We start from the raw sequence: 15,752 nt of genomic DNA on the forward strand, positions 1-15,752 counted from the left end.
CCTCAGAGGCGTCTACCACTGAAATAGGGGAAAGCGAGGCCATTAAGTGATACAGGTAGGTTCTCCCTCCTTCAACCAGTCACCACCGTCGTTTTCGGCAAGGGCTAACCAGCCATATATTGAGTCATAAATGCCCTTGCCAGCTATGTATGTGGTGCAAACTTGGGATGGCATACATATCCATAGGCATCGGACTCCGACGGCCACCTCGCGTTTCTGATGACCCACGCGGGACCCACCCCGTCTCGTTCAATAACATAATTCTGAGAACTATTTTCGCGCGCCAATTTAACTCTGCAACCAGAACCCGTTTGCTCTGCAACCCAGTGCCCGCAGGACTGAAGCGCTGCGCGCCACCGAAACTCTGCAACCAGAACCACTGTGCTCTGCAACCCAGTGCCCGCCGGACTGAGCTCTGTTACCTCCTGGTAAATTCCTGCACCGTCTCTGCAAATGACAAATCGTGGTTTTAAACATTCATTTTGTTTTAAATCTGTTTTAAAGACTGCTAAAACCCTCGCATTCTCTCAACATTCTGTAATTATAAATCTTTGTGTTTGCTTAAGGAGTTCGATTCACATTTTCATATTAACCAAGGGTATTGCATTTCATATTAACCAACGGTTTGGCTGGATTGATCGACTGTGTAGAAACCCATACACAATTATTGCTCTATTAATCTACAGGAAAATCTTCACATCGTGAATAGAAAATCGTTGAAACAAAAGGGTAATGAAAGCTCCGCTGCTATCGAGTAGTTTATGTGAATGATCTGCATTAAAATGGGTCACAAAACCATAGATTATAATCATGCAGAGCCAAACTTGTAGCTGAAGGAGATAAAGAATAAGAAGAATGGCCAAATCCTTCTAGTCTCAGATAAACTTGTAGTGTAAGATAACATATGCATTACATAGTAGCAGCAGCTGATTGTTAGCTTTCATCAATTATGCATGCTTGGTTGCATAGGGTATCCCATCTGAGGCACACCTAAAAAAGAAATGGGAATTATATGCCCAGGCGAATGACCACCAATACCTTTCTGAGAATATGGACCTAGTGAATGGGGAGATAGCATCATATGGTTTCCCCCTGTTGGAGATCCCATAGAATTTACCATGGTTGCTCCTCCCAGTGATGACGGATACATCATATTTGAAGAGCGACTAACAGCAGAAGGATTATGAGAATTTGTAATAGTAGAAGATTGCTGCAGATGAGGCTGCTTCATTTCTGCCCCATTTACACTTGTTATATCATGTATGCTAGACCTTTTCTTCTCCTTGTTCCCAGAACTAAGCCTGAGGAAATACTTTTGGGCGTGGCTTGCAACTTGAGTAGGTGTCCGTGAGACCACAAAGTTTCTTGATATGCTTCTCCAATCACCTTTGCCATATTTATTCAATCCCATCAAGAAGAGTCTGCACCATACAAAGATGCAACAAATTAACTTCAATCCTTTTCTGCAGTACAAATCAAGATGTAACAATTCTTTTTTTTGTATATAATCGTATAATTGCACCAAGAGAAGCAAGACACTCTACAGCCCAGGGTGGAGGAGATCTATGTCATGTCTAACACTAATAAAACCAAAAACAAAGATACCTATTTTTTTAATTACAATAATTTAAAAAAATTAGAAGTTTAAATTACAAAATAAATAAACAAAAAAAATCTGGCAAATATTTAATTTGCAAGATTTAGACAACTACTAGAAACTAGCATAGACCCATCTGAACCTTGGGTCTATTAAGCATCAAGAGAGATAAAAAATGGAGAGGTGCAAACCCCAATATTTATTAAATAGTACATGGTGGTGCAAGAAGATTGAGATTTGTACGTCTGGTTTTTTAAATCCCTGCTGGGATTTCATAGGTTTGGGTTTAAGATGGATCTATTCTAGTTGTAGTTGGGGTTTAGTACAAGGAGGATGGAAATCAAAGGGATTAAAATTACTAGATAGCAAATGCTTTTTACAGCTGACTATACATTTCAGTTGAATATGAAACTGTTTCTTTTCCGGTCCAAATGAGAGACACTAAAGAGTTTTTCCTGCACACTAAACCTATTTATATATTCAATAGCTCATCTGATCTGTCATGACGATAGAGGGAAGCATCAATATATATTCAATAACCCATCTGATCCGGTTATGATATTATAGGAAAGCTTCAACCTCAATCTGTAAACGATGAGTCAGGTTTGGTTTCCCAGTCTCCATACAGCAGTCAAGAGTTTGGGCTTTGTGGAGAATAAGACTTTTCAGACACAAAATAAGAATTATTAACAAAGGCAAATATAGTCAAAATAGAACGGATGGGATGCATCACAATTTGACGACACTGTTTTCTCCTCAAAATGATGCTATCATCCATTCTCATCTAGGATAATCCAAAACTCTCATGTAATGATTTAGCCATTCTTCTTATTTGGATAATCCATGTAATCCTTCTAGTCTCAGATCTGTGGATCAAGTTGGCCAATCAAAATTGCATGCAGTGAATATGATTTTGCAAACTTAGTAGAAAATCCATGACTCCTAATTCTTGTTGTGGCTGCCCTGGTTGAAGCTGTTGGTTCCAGCATGTGATAGTCGATGTTAATTTCAAGTATAAATGATAAATCAAACAGTAGTAAATGACATTTAATCAGGATTGTTCATGATGAGTGCAATCCTATGAGCAAGAGAAATTATTACAATCTTTATAGTTTAATCATTATTAAATAACTAACTAGCTGAACAAAGGACAGGAACTCTGTGAAGGGATTGGTTGATTTGCAGACATTGTAGAAATGCATAATTGTAATGTGTACAATTTTTAGTAATGGTTCTAACTAATAGGCCACAACACTGAAAGTAATAATATTAGCCATTCATGCCACCAAAGGCTGAGAATGACAAAGAATGAAATAATGGGGTTTGGGTTCTTTTTGAGGCTGAGCTGCTTTAGCTGGGCTTTAATTTTTAGCTTCCTCACTTCTTTTGCATCATCAATGAGAAGCTCTTGCAATAATATTATTGATGTGCTGGATGGCATTGCCCAAGTAGCTAGAAGTTTTCTCCTTAATTTTGTTGGTATTAATCTTGTTTAGTTACATGCTTTGATAGGTAAGTGATACGAACAAAACAGTAATGCTAAGCCAGGAAAATGCATATCATCTGGGCAATGGTATAAATAAAGATTTAGAAATAAATGGCTATTGACTTACAAAGGCTTCTTCTGCATCTAGCAGTTAGCAACACTTGTAACACATCACCGGAATTCATCTGAGCATAACAATGTGGAACAAACTGATTAAAGTTGTATAACAGTTTTTTTTTTGCAACAGATTTTGCATGTTATTATGTTTCTTTCAGCAATGTATTGATTATACCAAGATGAAGCATTTGAAAGTCTATAATACTGTTTTGTGCATGGGTAGGAAATATTGAAGGGGAGATAGGGAATTATGCTGTAAATGTGTTTATATCTGGTGGGGTCTTCAGTGTAAATTCTACACACTACAAAAAATTTCATAGTATGAACTGTTGCTCATATGTGTTCCCTCATTTGTATAGGGATTTGAAGAATGAGGAAGTGGGAATTGATCAATGAGTTGGAGGTTGAGGACCCAGAAGGGATGATAGAGTTTTCAGCGGAAGATTTGACATGGACAGAAGTAGCAGGAGACCAAGTCGCAATTATTCCATATTGTCGACTTGAGGATTTTATAAGGGGAGAGCAAATGAGGGAACCCGCACCTACTCAATTTGTTGCTAAAATTCGAAAAATTAAAGATGTGAAGGATATCAAGAGGACAAATTATTCAACATATCTAGAATATGTTGTGTGAGTCTCTCTCTTTCTCTCTCTCTATCTATATTAAATTTTGATTTTAAGTTCACTATGTCAAACATGCATAAATATTTTATTTAATTTTTGGTGAATTGCTGATCGCAGATATAGGTGTGCCTATGGTCCAAATCGTGTACAATCCAGCAATGTGGCTGAACCTGGATCCACAACTAAGAAACGTCTTCCACGTCACAGCATCAAAGTTGGTTGTCAGTGTCACTTTATTATGCGACGACTTGCTATTAGACCAAATGATGCCGTTCTAATATATACAGCATGCAGACATATTGATGACAAAAATGTGGTTTGTCATGGAAATGAGGCAAATGACATGCCCAAGAAATTCAATTTTGCGCCGCATTTAACACATCATATACGAACTATTGTTGAAGATTTGGTTCGTGATGGTTTTAATGCTACGATGATCTGGGAAAAATTTATCTTTGATTTAAGGTATGGATCTGGTGAGCTTTTCACAGGGGCACCTCGAGATTCTTTCATGACAAGAAAGGATGTGTCAAACATGTACAATAATATCAAGAGGCTAGAGTATGTGAAGCATGAAAATGATCCAATGAGTGTGGATTGTTGGGTTAGTGAGTGCCCAGAGAGATTTTTCTTCTACCAACAACAAGATGTTGTTAAAAACATTCCTTTCATTATAGGCATACAAACTAAGTGGATGCTTTCAATGATGGTGAGATACTCACACAACAACATGTTATCAATGGACTCCACTTTTAGCACTAACAAATATGGGGTAAACATATTTACCAAAACTTCATTTATTCTACTTTATTTCAATGTCGTCCTCTTATATGCATATAATCTTGTTTTCTTATTGTAATGCAGTATCAACTGTACACCATAATGGCTTTTGATGATCATCACAATGGGATTCCAGTGGCATGGGTAATATCATCACGGAATGGTACTCCTGATATTTGTAAATGGATGTCGCAATTATTTGCAAATGGGAAAAAGGAAAACCCAGATTAGCATGTCCGAGCTGTCATCACAGATGATGCAGCAGCGGAAATCGAGGCATTAAGGTGAACCAATTTTTTCTTTTTAGAATAGTTAAAAAGCAATAATGTTCAAGGATATTCTCTTATAATGTTATATTATTTCAGGACTTGCACAAACTGTACACTATTGTTGTGTGTATGGCATGTCCGTAGAGCCTGGTTGAAAAATGTTGGAACGAAAGTCAGGGGAAAGGAAAATAAAGTCCGTATCTTTCGTGCTCTGGGATTAATCATGCATTCGTGTGAAGATGATGCATCTGTGCAACATGAAATTCAAAGTTTCTTTGATGAATTCAAAGAAAAAACAGTGTTTTTGGATTATTTTGCAACCAACTGGTTAAACAACAACAAGCTATGTAAGTTTCCTAAGGTTGCATTTTATCAATTTATTTTGTAATTCACCATTTTCTATTGTTTTTTCGCATCTAATATATGTTTTTTTTCCAGATATGTGGGCAAAAGCATATAGGGACTTCCCACATTCCAACCAGGATACTAATAATGCTATCGAATCTTATCACCGGTATCTAAAGCAAAGGTACCTCTGTGAGAAGAATAATGCGTCCCATAGAAGGGTGGATTGGCTGTTGCACCTTTTATTAAAAAAGGTTGAGTTGTATTACATTCACATGCAACGTCTAAAAAATGCTGGTTTTGTCCGAGCTTCAAAAATTGAGCAACAAATAAATTTAAGTAAGTGCAAAGCAAAGAATATCCCAGATGAAGATTGTATGGCTGATGGAAACAGGGAAAGTGAGTATTTGGTTCATAGCCAAACTACGGCAACTCGTGATACATGGTATCATGTCATCTATAAAGGGCAGAACCTACACTTTTGTAATTGCAAATGGGCCCTAAATGGCAATATTTGCAAGCATATTCTAAAAGTTGAGATGGTAGTGACTAGCAAGGTTTCAAGTGGCAATGAATTGCCTAATGTCTATAGGTCTATTACAGAAAGACCTGGATATTTACTTGATTTAAATGAATCGTTTGCAATGAGCCCAGAAATTGAAATGAGCCTTCCGGCTTCTCCTTCCACTAATCCAACCATGGTAAGGCAAGATAGCGCCCTAACAATCGATGAGGAAATTGAACTTGTGATGTCATCAACTCATAAGATATTGAGGGGTTTATTACAAATAACACCCAAATCTTTGGAGCAGGCATATGCACTAAATGAATTGGTAAAAAATGTCAGCGAAGAGTACAATAATAAGAAATTTGATGTTCTAACTCCATCCAAGGTCACTACCAAGAGGCGACATAGTTTCTTGAGCCCAACAAAAAAAGGGGGGCAAAGTGTTCCTGCGTTGAAATCAAGAAAATGTGGACCACAGTTTCTAAAGGTTGGACGGTGTCGTGGAAGGAAAAGAAGCCTGAATGAACAATTGGAGATTTCTTCTACAAAAGAAATCAAGGTGGACCACACATCTAGAAGGGTACAAGGTTCTATTCTGCAAAATACTGGTATGGAAATATTAATTGATCTACCATTTATTGTGAAATTCAAAACTTTAAGATAAGGCTAAACTTATACTCTAGATGAAATTCTGGATTGAAAACTTTAAGGTAAGGCTAAACTTGTACTCTATGGATGAAATTCTGGATTGTCAACTTGAAAGTGAGGATAAGCATCTACTTAATAGATAAAATTTTGGTTTCACATAAACTTATGTGAATGATCAGTAGCCCCTTGTGCAGATTCTGGAACCGGCATACCAGATAAGAATGTTACCCTTGAAACTGCCATAAGGGATTTCTCAGGCAAATTGGAAGGATCTATTTGTGAGGAAAACAGGGAGGCAGAGATTTTCCAAAGCTTCACTTCCCATACCTGCCATTGTAAATTTAGAATTCAGTTCTTTGACAGTAATAGCTCAGTTCTTTGACAATACTACTATTAGCCCTTAATGATACTTGCATCCGCAATGGAGGAGGAAAAAGATATTGGTTATTGAATTAACCATAAACAACAAATCATGACAGATAAAAAGAGATCATCTAAACTATAGATGATTTAAAATGGTTAGTTTAGTTGAGGATACTGGACTTTCCAACAGAGAATAAGCTTTACAAATATTTATATAGGACAAGGCTGTGTAAGCATTCTTGAATTATGAGACTAGTAACAGAAAAAGGAAAAATGGTTACTTCAATTTAAACTGATATATGGATAACCACAATTACATACACAATATTAGCAAGTGGATGTGCAACACCAGCTTGTAGACACATGAAGCTACTCCCCAAGGGACTTGTATAAATGATTATTTTTGGCCTCGACTGCTATATGATTTTTTTGGCCTGGACTGTTAGGAGTGAACATTCACCCTTGATTGTTTGTCCGAATCTACTAGAACTTAACATTTAGGCCCGCAAGTCACCAAACTAGTGCTCTGAGCATTGATCCCTGAGATTGTTTACTCTTATTTCATAAGATCACACTATTTACAATTGCTCAGATCCCTGAGATTGTTTACTCTGATTTCATAAGATCTACAGTACACTTTTTCCTTTTGGATAATGCTTGTATTTTGATTATTTATTTTTGGTTATAAATTTTGAGCTGACAAAGAGTATATATATATAATTGGCTCGTTTTGTTTTGTATTACACAAAATTGATTCTAATTGTTGCTACTATAACTTAGGCACGTACATATGCTTTTTCAGCAGACAAGATTTAAATCTCAAACCTCCTTATATATAACACTTATTTTTATAACCATAATTAATTGAGTTACCCCTAAAACTATCAATTCCTTCACGATCCAAATTTTCACAATAGTTTGGAAACTCTGAACTGGACTATCATCTAGTCACTTTTGATTTAACTTATAGCGATTTTGGTTATGAGCACTTTTTGGATCACTATCTTTGAAATGATTTGAAAGACAGTTTGAAGGAGAGATGAAGTTGAACAGTAAAAGTGCATCAATATCCTTATAAATTTCTATATACAAACTGTATGCTCTTTTCTATTTCACTGCAATAAATTAGAGGTTTCCATTAACTCTGAACTGGACTTTCATCTAGTCACTTTTGATTTAACTTATAGGTTTCCATTAACTCTGAACTGGACTTTCATCTAGTCACTTTTGATTTAACTTATAGCGATTTTGGTTATGAGCACTTTTTGGATCACTATCCTTGAAATGATTTGAAAGACAGTTTGAAGGAGAGATGAAGCTGAACAGTAAAAGTACATCAATATCCTTATAAATTTCTATATACAAACTGTATGCTCTTTTCTATTACACTGCAATAAATTAGAGGTTTCCATTAACATTTTTTAATAATAATAAGTTCTGGCTACTTAATGCGGATCATTCACAAGGCTGTGTAAGCATTCTTGAATTATGAGACTAGTAACAGAAAAAGGAAAAATGGTTACTTCAAGTTAAACTGATATATGGATAACCACAATTACATACACAATATTAGCAAGTGGATGTGCAACACCAGCTTGTAGACACATGAAGCTACTCCCCCAGGGACTTGTATAAATGATTATTTTTGGCCTCGACTGCTATATGATTTTTTTGGCCTGGACTGTTAGGAGTGAACATTCACCCTTGATTGTTTGTCCGAATCTACTAGAACTTAACATTTAGGCCCGCAAGTCACCAAACTAGTGCTCTGAGCATTGATCCCTGAGATTGTTTACTCTTATTTCATAAGATCACACTATTTACAATTGCTCAGATCCCTGAGATTGTTTACTCTGATTTCATAAGATCTACAGTACACTTTTTCCTTTTGGATAATGCTTGTATTTTGATTATTTATTTTTGGTTATAAATTTTGAGCTGACAAAGAGTATATATATATAATTGGCTCGTTTTGTTATATAAGGCCATGGCGGGTATGCGTTGCATAACAACGTGTTTTTTTCTTTTTTGTTACAGCTGAAGCTCCTCCTGGTGCTTTGTTATTGCGTGAGGAGATCAAGGATCAACAGACCTTGGCTCAATCTACAGTTGCAACAGTTGCTCAATCTACATGACTAGTATCTCTGTCTCAATCTACTGGGTTACCTGTTCCTCTATCTATGAGTTCACAGTCAGCCAACAATATAAATTTTCAAACGCCTTTGCAAGGAGTCAAACAGAGTGAGTTGAAATCAGCTTCATCAATTGCTAAATCCAGTGAAGTCAATCTGGCAGGTGCAAAATTTACCTCAGATGTATCCCAGTCAAAATTGCTTGAGATTGTCTCCAGAAGTAACCGACTTATGCAATGGGCATCTGCCAAACCAGCTGAACATGTGCAACCTGTTTCAAGTGTCCAGACGACAACTTCTGGAAGCACTGGTTTTGATAGGAGGTTGGATGGTAATTCCAATTGTGTGGCCAGGGAACCATATGGTGATACAAAACTATCAGGCATTTCTAGTAGTGTTCCTCAATTTATTCAACAGCAGGCACCCATGGACATGCCTCTATATATGCGTTCACAGCTGAGCTGGATGCATCCTCAGAATCTGTCATCTCATGCCACTTCTCAAGGAGGTGTAAACTCGATGTTACAATTGCCAAATTCAACCACACAGAGTCCTTTTAATTGCAGGCAGATACCAATGGGAGCTGATACATCCCAATCTCAAAAACAACTATGGAAGTCTTTACCTTCAAAACAGCCTTCTCAACAGACATCTGAATTTTCAAATTCGATTCCACCAGATTTGAATGTAGAAAAACAGTCTCCAAGGTCTCCAGTTAGGCAGTCTTCTGGAATGCTGGTTGATTCACAGCCTGATTTGGCCCTCCAGCTTTGATTTATTGAGCATTTAAAAGGTTGACAGGGAACATAATTCCTTTTAGAACCTGATTCAGTGAGAAATTATGTGTGAATCTCTTGGGACAGTTTTGAATAACTTGAACTTCTTAGTGGTTGGTGAAATTTGTTGGCTAGTTAGGGCATTGAAACTGGTTTCCTTCTATTTGTATGTTTAACTATGCTTGTGGTTCCTTCGCAGGCAAACCAACTTGGTCTTTGTAATATCAAAAGCTCTGCATTTTTGCGACCATTGAAACAGTTCTGTTAATATTATTAAGGGAAAAATTCATGAACTCTTTTAATTATTTCAAATTCTGAGTTTTTCTTGTTTTCATTAATTATACACATTTCCCACTTGGTCCTGAACTTTGGCTGCTGATGACCTGTGATTCTCCAAGCAAGTTTCTAGGAGTACTGCATTGTTTCTAGTCTATTCTGTCAGCATTGTCGTCAAATCTATATCAAACCTCTTTTTCCATCCATATTTTCGGGCCTTAAAAGATTTCCATAGCTTCCCTAGGTGTTTCTTTTGTACCAAGATCTGTGGGATGAATCAAGATAGTGCTACATATCCTTGCTTGGTCCCTTGGCACAGTGTTTTTGTGAGGGAACATAATTCCTTTTAGAACCTGATTCAGTGAGAAATTATGTGTGAATCTCTTGGGACAGTTTTGAATAACTTGAACTTCTTAGTGGTTGGTGAAATTTGTTGGCAATGCTTTATGCTAACTTGATGTCTGCACTTGCACCATTTTCCTTTAAGAAGTGTGGATTGATAATCACTGCAATGGAGCAAAGTTACATTGGTTGGTGGGAAAGGAATTACCTGATTCGGTGAACATATAATTTCAATTAAACAGTGGTTAAACAATCGATTATGATAATCACTCCAATGGATGCTCCATTGCAAATTATTTTAACCTTCATTTTATAGATTTTATTGCTGATCTCTTTGATCGTATTGTCAGTATGTAATTGAAATTACTGTGTATGGTGCATTTTTTTCTATGTTTCTGCATGTTTAAGATTATAAAAGGAAGAATGATATACCATATCAATCATAAACCCGCTTTCAGTTGAAGCAAGAATATTTATGATCAACTGCTACTTAATTTAAACCAGTGAAAATATAAAAAAGAATTGCTTTAAGAGAAACAGGACATCATTAAATATGCACGCATTGCACCTTTATGCACTTACAGTCTTACACACTGCATCAATCTGAAATATGACGGATCGTGTGTGGGAAGAGAATTCTACAAGTCAAGGGTAAAAACCATTGCATCAATAAATATGTATTCCCTGAAAGGATAAAATAATGACAACACAAATATGTACATCTTGAAAGGGTAAACTGATGATATGCTGCTTGACTAACAAGAACATGATCAAGCAAAATGGATTCACTGCATGCAATTTTGATTGGCCAACTTGATCCACAGATCTGAGACTAGAAGGATTTGATTGGCCAACTTGATCCGCGGATCTGATTGGCCAATTTTGATTACATATAAATTAGAAGGCAGTTTGCTTTAGCTTGAAATACAGAAGAAAAATAGTTTTGTTCGTATCACTTACCTATCAAAGCATGTAACTAAACAAGATTAATACCAACAGAATTAAGGAGAAAACTTCTAGCTACTTGGGCAATGCCATCCAGCACATCAATAATATTATTGCAAGAGCTTCTAATTGATGATGCAAAAGAAGTGAGGAAGCTAAAAATTAAAGCCCAGCTAAAGCAGCTCAGCCTCAAAAAGAACCCAAACCCCATTATGTCATTCTTTGTCATTCTCAGCCTTTGGTGGCATGAATTGCTAATATTATTACTTTCAGTGTTGTGGCCTATTAGTTAGAACCATTACTAACAATTGTACACATTACAATTATGCATTTCTACAATGTCTGCAAATCAACCAATCCCTTCACAGAGTTCCTGTCCTTTGTTCAGCTAGTTAGTTATTTAATAATGATTAAACTATAAAGATTGTAATAATTTCTCCTGCTCATAGGATTGCACTCATCATGAACAATCCTGATTAAATGTCATTTACTACTGTTTGATTTATCATTTATACTTGAAATTAACATCGACTATCACATGCTGGAACCAACAGCTTCAACCAGGGCAGCCACAACAAGAATTAGGAGTCATGGATTTTCTACTAAGTTTGCAAAATCATATTGACTAGTCTTTAAATGATACAAATTGAATTATAACATAATCATCAAAATGGTTGAATAGTGTATTACGTTACACTAGTTTTTTTATGTTGCACGATAAAAGGTTCATTACTCTCAATCAGAGAACATATCTATGAATATGTCAATTGGGGCCTAGCATGGAAATCTACTTAGGAGCTTGGATTATATGGGGACGATGCCCTGGAATGAGAGAAATATATTGCATCCCTGTGATGTTCATGTAAGGATTAAAGGTTAGCCAGACGAGATTATTTGGTCAAAGAGACCAGTTGGTTAACATTATATTCCCAATATTGGGTCTCGATTTTTATTTTTTTTGGGTGAAAGTAGGGTTTTTGGGGCTTTAAATGGTACTTCAAGGTGATATGGAAAATGAAATGTTCATTACAATTAAGGGTTTTCCACTGGCTAGAACTTGGACAATAATGTTTTCACCTGGAACAAGGTTGAAGAAGAGAGTGTGCATCATTTGCTTATATTCTGTCCTTTTCTCACTATTCAAGTTTTATATTCTGTCCTTTTCTCGCTATTCAAGTTTTGGAAAGAGATAGAAGGGCTTGCAAGATATGTTTGTAGGAGTCCTCTTGCAGAAGAATGATTGTAGGAGTCCTCTTGCAGAAGACTGATTAAATCATTGGTGTGAAAATCATACTGTGAAGAGGTTTGAAGCTTTACTTACTATCATTGCCTGGGGAGTTTAATTAGCTTATTTGAGAATAAATTAACCCTAATAATCCAATCTACATAGCAAGGACTGAACAATATTAGTTTTTTCAAACAGTTGAAAGATAACAAACCCCCCAGATATTTTACCCAAGATAGATTGTTGTGCAACTAATTGATAAATCAATGGCTTAGGAATTTTTTTTGATGATGCTGCTCAGGGACAACCTCAATTCAGTGGAGCTGGTGGAATAATTTTCTTTAAGAGGTGCTTATTTTTTCAGTCTAAAGCCGGTCTAGAGAAAGAACTAACCATTAACAAATTTCAGAGTTCAATTAACAAATTTTCAAAGCTCGTGACCTTAAAGTTGACTCTCTTTCTTGCTGATGGAAAAATGTGTAAACAACATCCAAATTTATGTGATTCATAAATGGTAATAAACTAGATGAAGAGTGCATGCACTATGGAAAGACAAATGTTAAGATCGATTTTGAGGAAGTCTAGTTCATCACAAAACAATTTTACCATCTTTTTTCAACATGTGTAACAGGAAAAGGATTGAGATGACAGATGGTCTTTCCAAAACTGTTAAAGATCCATTTTAAGTCGAGTTCATCACAACCAATCTCTTTTCAACATGAGTACAGGGAAAGGATTGAGATGGCAGATGGTCTTTCCATAACTACTTTCTGGTTGATTCCTGGTCGTTGGCACATTATTCAATAGGAACGTGGTCTCTCAGTTGACTATTTTCATCCTTTTTTTCCTTTAAGTCGTCTGCTCTGCTCTATGTATGAAATGTATTCTTGCAGAAATTTATTCTAACGAAGTTGTGGATCATTAATGTTATTCCATGATAATGTGAGCATCCATGCACTGAGAGTGTAGCGTAATTATGCATGGAGGTTGATTAACCTACAAGAAATAAGAGGTCTAACATGAATGTTACTAAAGTTCAGTTGTGACGGTTGTCTCACCCAAATGTCGAAGAATGGTTATCATCAGACGACCAGAGGTTTGCAAACATGCTTGAACCTGGCTATAAAACAGTTGTCCTTAAAGAAACAAAAAGAGAATTAATACTTACATGTTCCAAGTGATCAGCATTCTAAGTTTATATGTAGGTGTTAAGGATTCCAACTTCGTGTCAAGCAACAAGTTGAAGGAAATAAATATGTGGTGAGTGCATATAGTATGGAAAGCAAGGAAAAGAAAGGATACATTACCTAGAATTGCTTGTGTGTTGCAAACCCTACTCAACAAAAATGCTTCAAATGAAGGAAATCAGATTGCTTGTGCAGATAGTTGTGTTGTTTTATGGAGCAGCTGCAAGTATGTGGATGGAATTAACAGGTGTAGATAACAAGGTAACTATGAGCCTTTGGTACCCTCCAAGTATTAATAGGCAATCATGAATGATGCTTGAAGAAGATTGTGCATACATATTATTAAGCTGAGGAGTTATAATTCCATGTCCAATAGTAGTCTAATCAAGTTTGAAAAATATTAAATGGACATAATTAAAACCAATCAAACATTCACATATTCATATGCACTGAAAGCAATGATCCACACATTTGCCAACTTGTGGATGGCCTTCAGAATCACCAGTAGGTTAAGAATAATTAGTTCACCTCAAATATAATGTACATAATTGGACACATGAATTCAGTTATAACATGATTGGACATCCAAGGTGAATGATATTACAAAACCAAAAAAAAGTACATTAACGAGTACTTTACTGAAAGAACCACAGTATGAGAATCCCAATAAAAATGACAACCATGGTGTATACACATAGTCGAGACCTATATTGATGTTGATCAATGTTTGCCAGTGGAATGAACGATGATCCTGAATCATCTCTGGCACCTGCATCTACACTTGAGATTGCTCCAACCATTAGATCAGTAGAGATTTTATGGATCTCCGCAACGTGCTTTATCGAAAAAGAATTAAATCGAGCACTCCAGATTTTTGCCTCTCTGTAGAGGGGCCTCAAATTGTCTGCGCGAACATTGTAGATGCCTTCCATGTGATTACAGATTAATTCTGAGTTTGTCAGCACTGTTATGTTATTCACCCCATTGTGTTTTGCCTCTTTTAAACCTGCAACAAGTGTAATGTAGTATGCTTCGTTATTGGTTGTCTTTCCCTGCACTTCCCATATTCTATAAATCACATGATTTTTTGCCCCATTGTGAAGGACAATTTTTAAAGATGCTGGACCCGGATTGGGGCGGCATGATACTTCAATGCATAGTGTCCACTTTTCCACCATTCCGTGGGCTTAGAAGCACTGCATAGTGACAACAACAAAATAGATTCATGTTAGAATACTTTAACATGACAAAATATCCTGATTGAAATTGATTATTTTTATGCTACCTCAAGTCTGAATGCACATCCTTGAAAAATAACAAAAAATACCATATCAGTGATAAGACTTAGAGGATGCACATCCTCAGCATCAGCAAGTGTCAGAGGATGAGTCCTCTACCACAATTTGGCTTGACAGCTCTTCAGGTTAATTTTGTTTGGTTTATCCTTCGGTAGATTAACTAATTTTTGCATGAAATGTGATGCAGTCTAAAGAGTGTTTGTCTCCCTGACTTTGGATGTTAGCCATGGTTTTGGATTCTCCTTAACTCATCAGTTAGCTCTGGTATTCTTCCTGATCCAAGAGATCTGCTGTTGAATAATTTCAGGTAGTATCTGATTTGAGTTTGAGTCATGATGGCAAAGGAGAGCTCTCACTCTATTAAGTACCGCATCAATATTTGTAATTTGTTTGTGCTGTTGTAAAACGTTGAGAAAACCCATACGAAACAGAGAAGTAGAGCAACAGATCTCCCGCCCGAGAAAAACAAAGATCAAACAAAGATCTCACCCTTCAAAACTTCTAACAGAGATATCACCATTCAAGACTTCTGCAGTGGAGAGCCCTACTCATACCCACCTTTCAGACACCCTACTGGTTTGAAGTTTGAGGAGGTAGGAAGATGAGCAGCAGCAGCATTAGCAATGAGCAATGTGAAGGCATAGTAATTGTGGGTGGTGGAATTGCAGGGCTTTCCACTGCAGTTGCCCTTCAGAGGTACTTAATTTCTTCTTATGTTCATTTCCCTGCAACTTTGTATCTGTTTAGCTGGAATAGGTCAATGGCTTCATGAAAATAATCAGTAATGATTTTTCCTTTAAAATCTCTGATGTTACTATAGAGTTCCTAAATCCT

At 36.5% G+C, this 15,752-nt stretch overlaps 2 protein-coding genes across 2 annotated transcripts; one reads left to right on the forward strand and one right to left on the reverse strand.

The window, feature by feature from the left end:
- The first annotated feature begins 224 nt into the window (after positions 1–224).
- LOC149196005 (uncharacterized) lies at positions 225–9,957 on the forward strand. Its single transcript, XM_089409035.1, has 2 exons — positions 225–428; positions 8,775–9,957. The coding sequence occupies exon 2, from the start codon at positions 8,918–8,920 to the stop codon at positions 9,641–9,643; it is 726 nt and encodes a 241-aa protein (XP_089265161.1). The 5' UTR covers positions 225–428; positions 8,775–8,917; the 3' UTR covers positions 9,644–9,957.
- Positions 944–1,733, reverse strand: LOC149196006 (transcription factor DIVARICATA-like). Its single transcript, XM_089408101.1, has 2 exons — positions 1,730–1,733; positions 944–1,491 (listed from the first exon to the last, which is right to left on the reverse strand). Exons 1-2 carry the CDS (start codon positions 1,731–1,733, stop codon positions 944–946), a joined length of 552 nt encoding a protein of 183 aa, XP_089264227.1.
- Positions 9,958–15,752: the final 5,795 nt, after the last annotated feature.

This window comes from Pinus tabuliformis, chromosome 2_2 (genome assembly GCF_031772625.1).
Source record: "Pinus tabuliformis cultivar Carrire ecotype Pingquan chromosome 2_2, CPIR1, whole genome shotgun sequence".
In the NCBI taxonomy this organism is placed as follows: Eukaryota; Viridiplantae; Streptophyta; class Pinopsida; order Pinales; family Pinaceae; genus Pinus; species Pinus tabuliformis.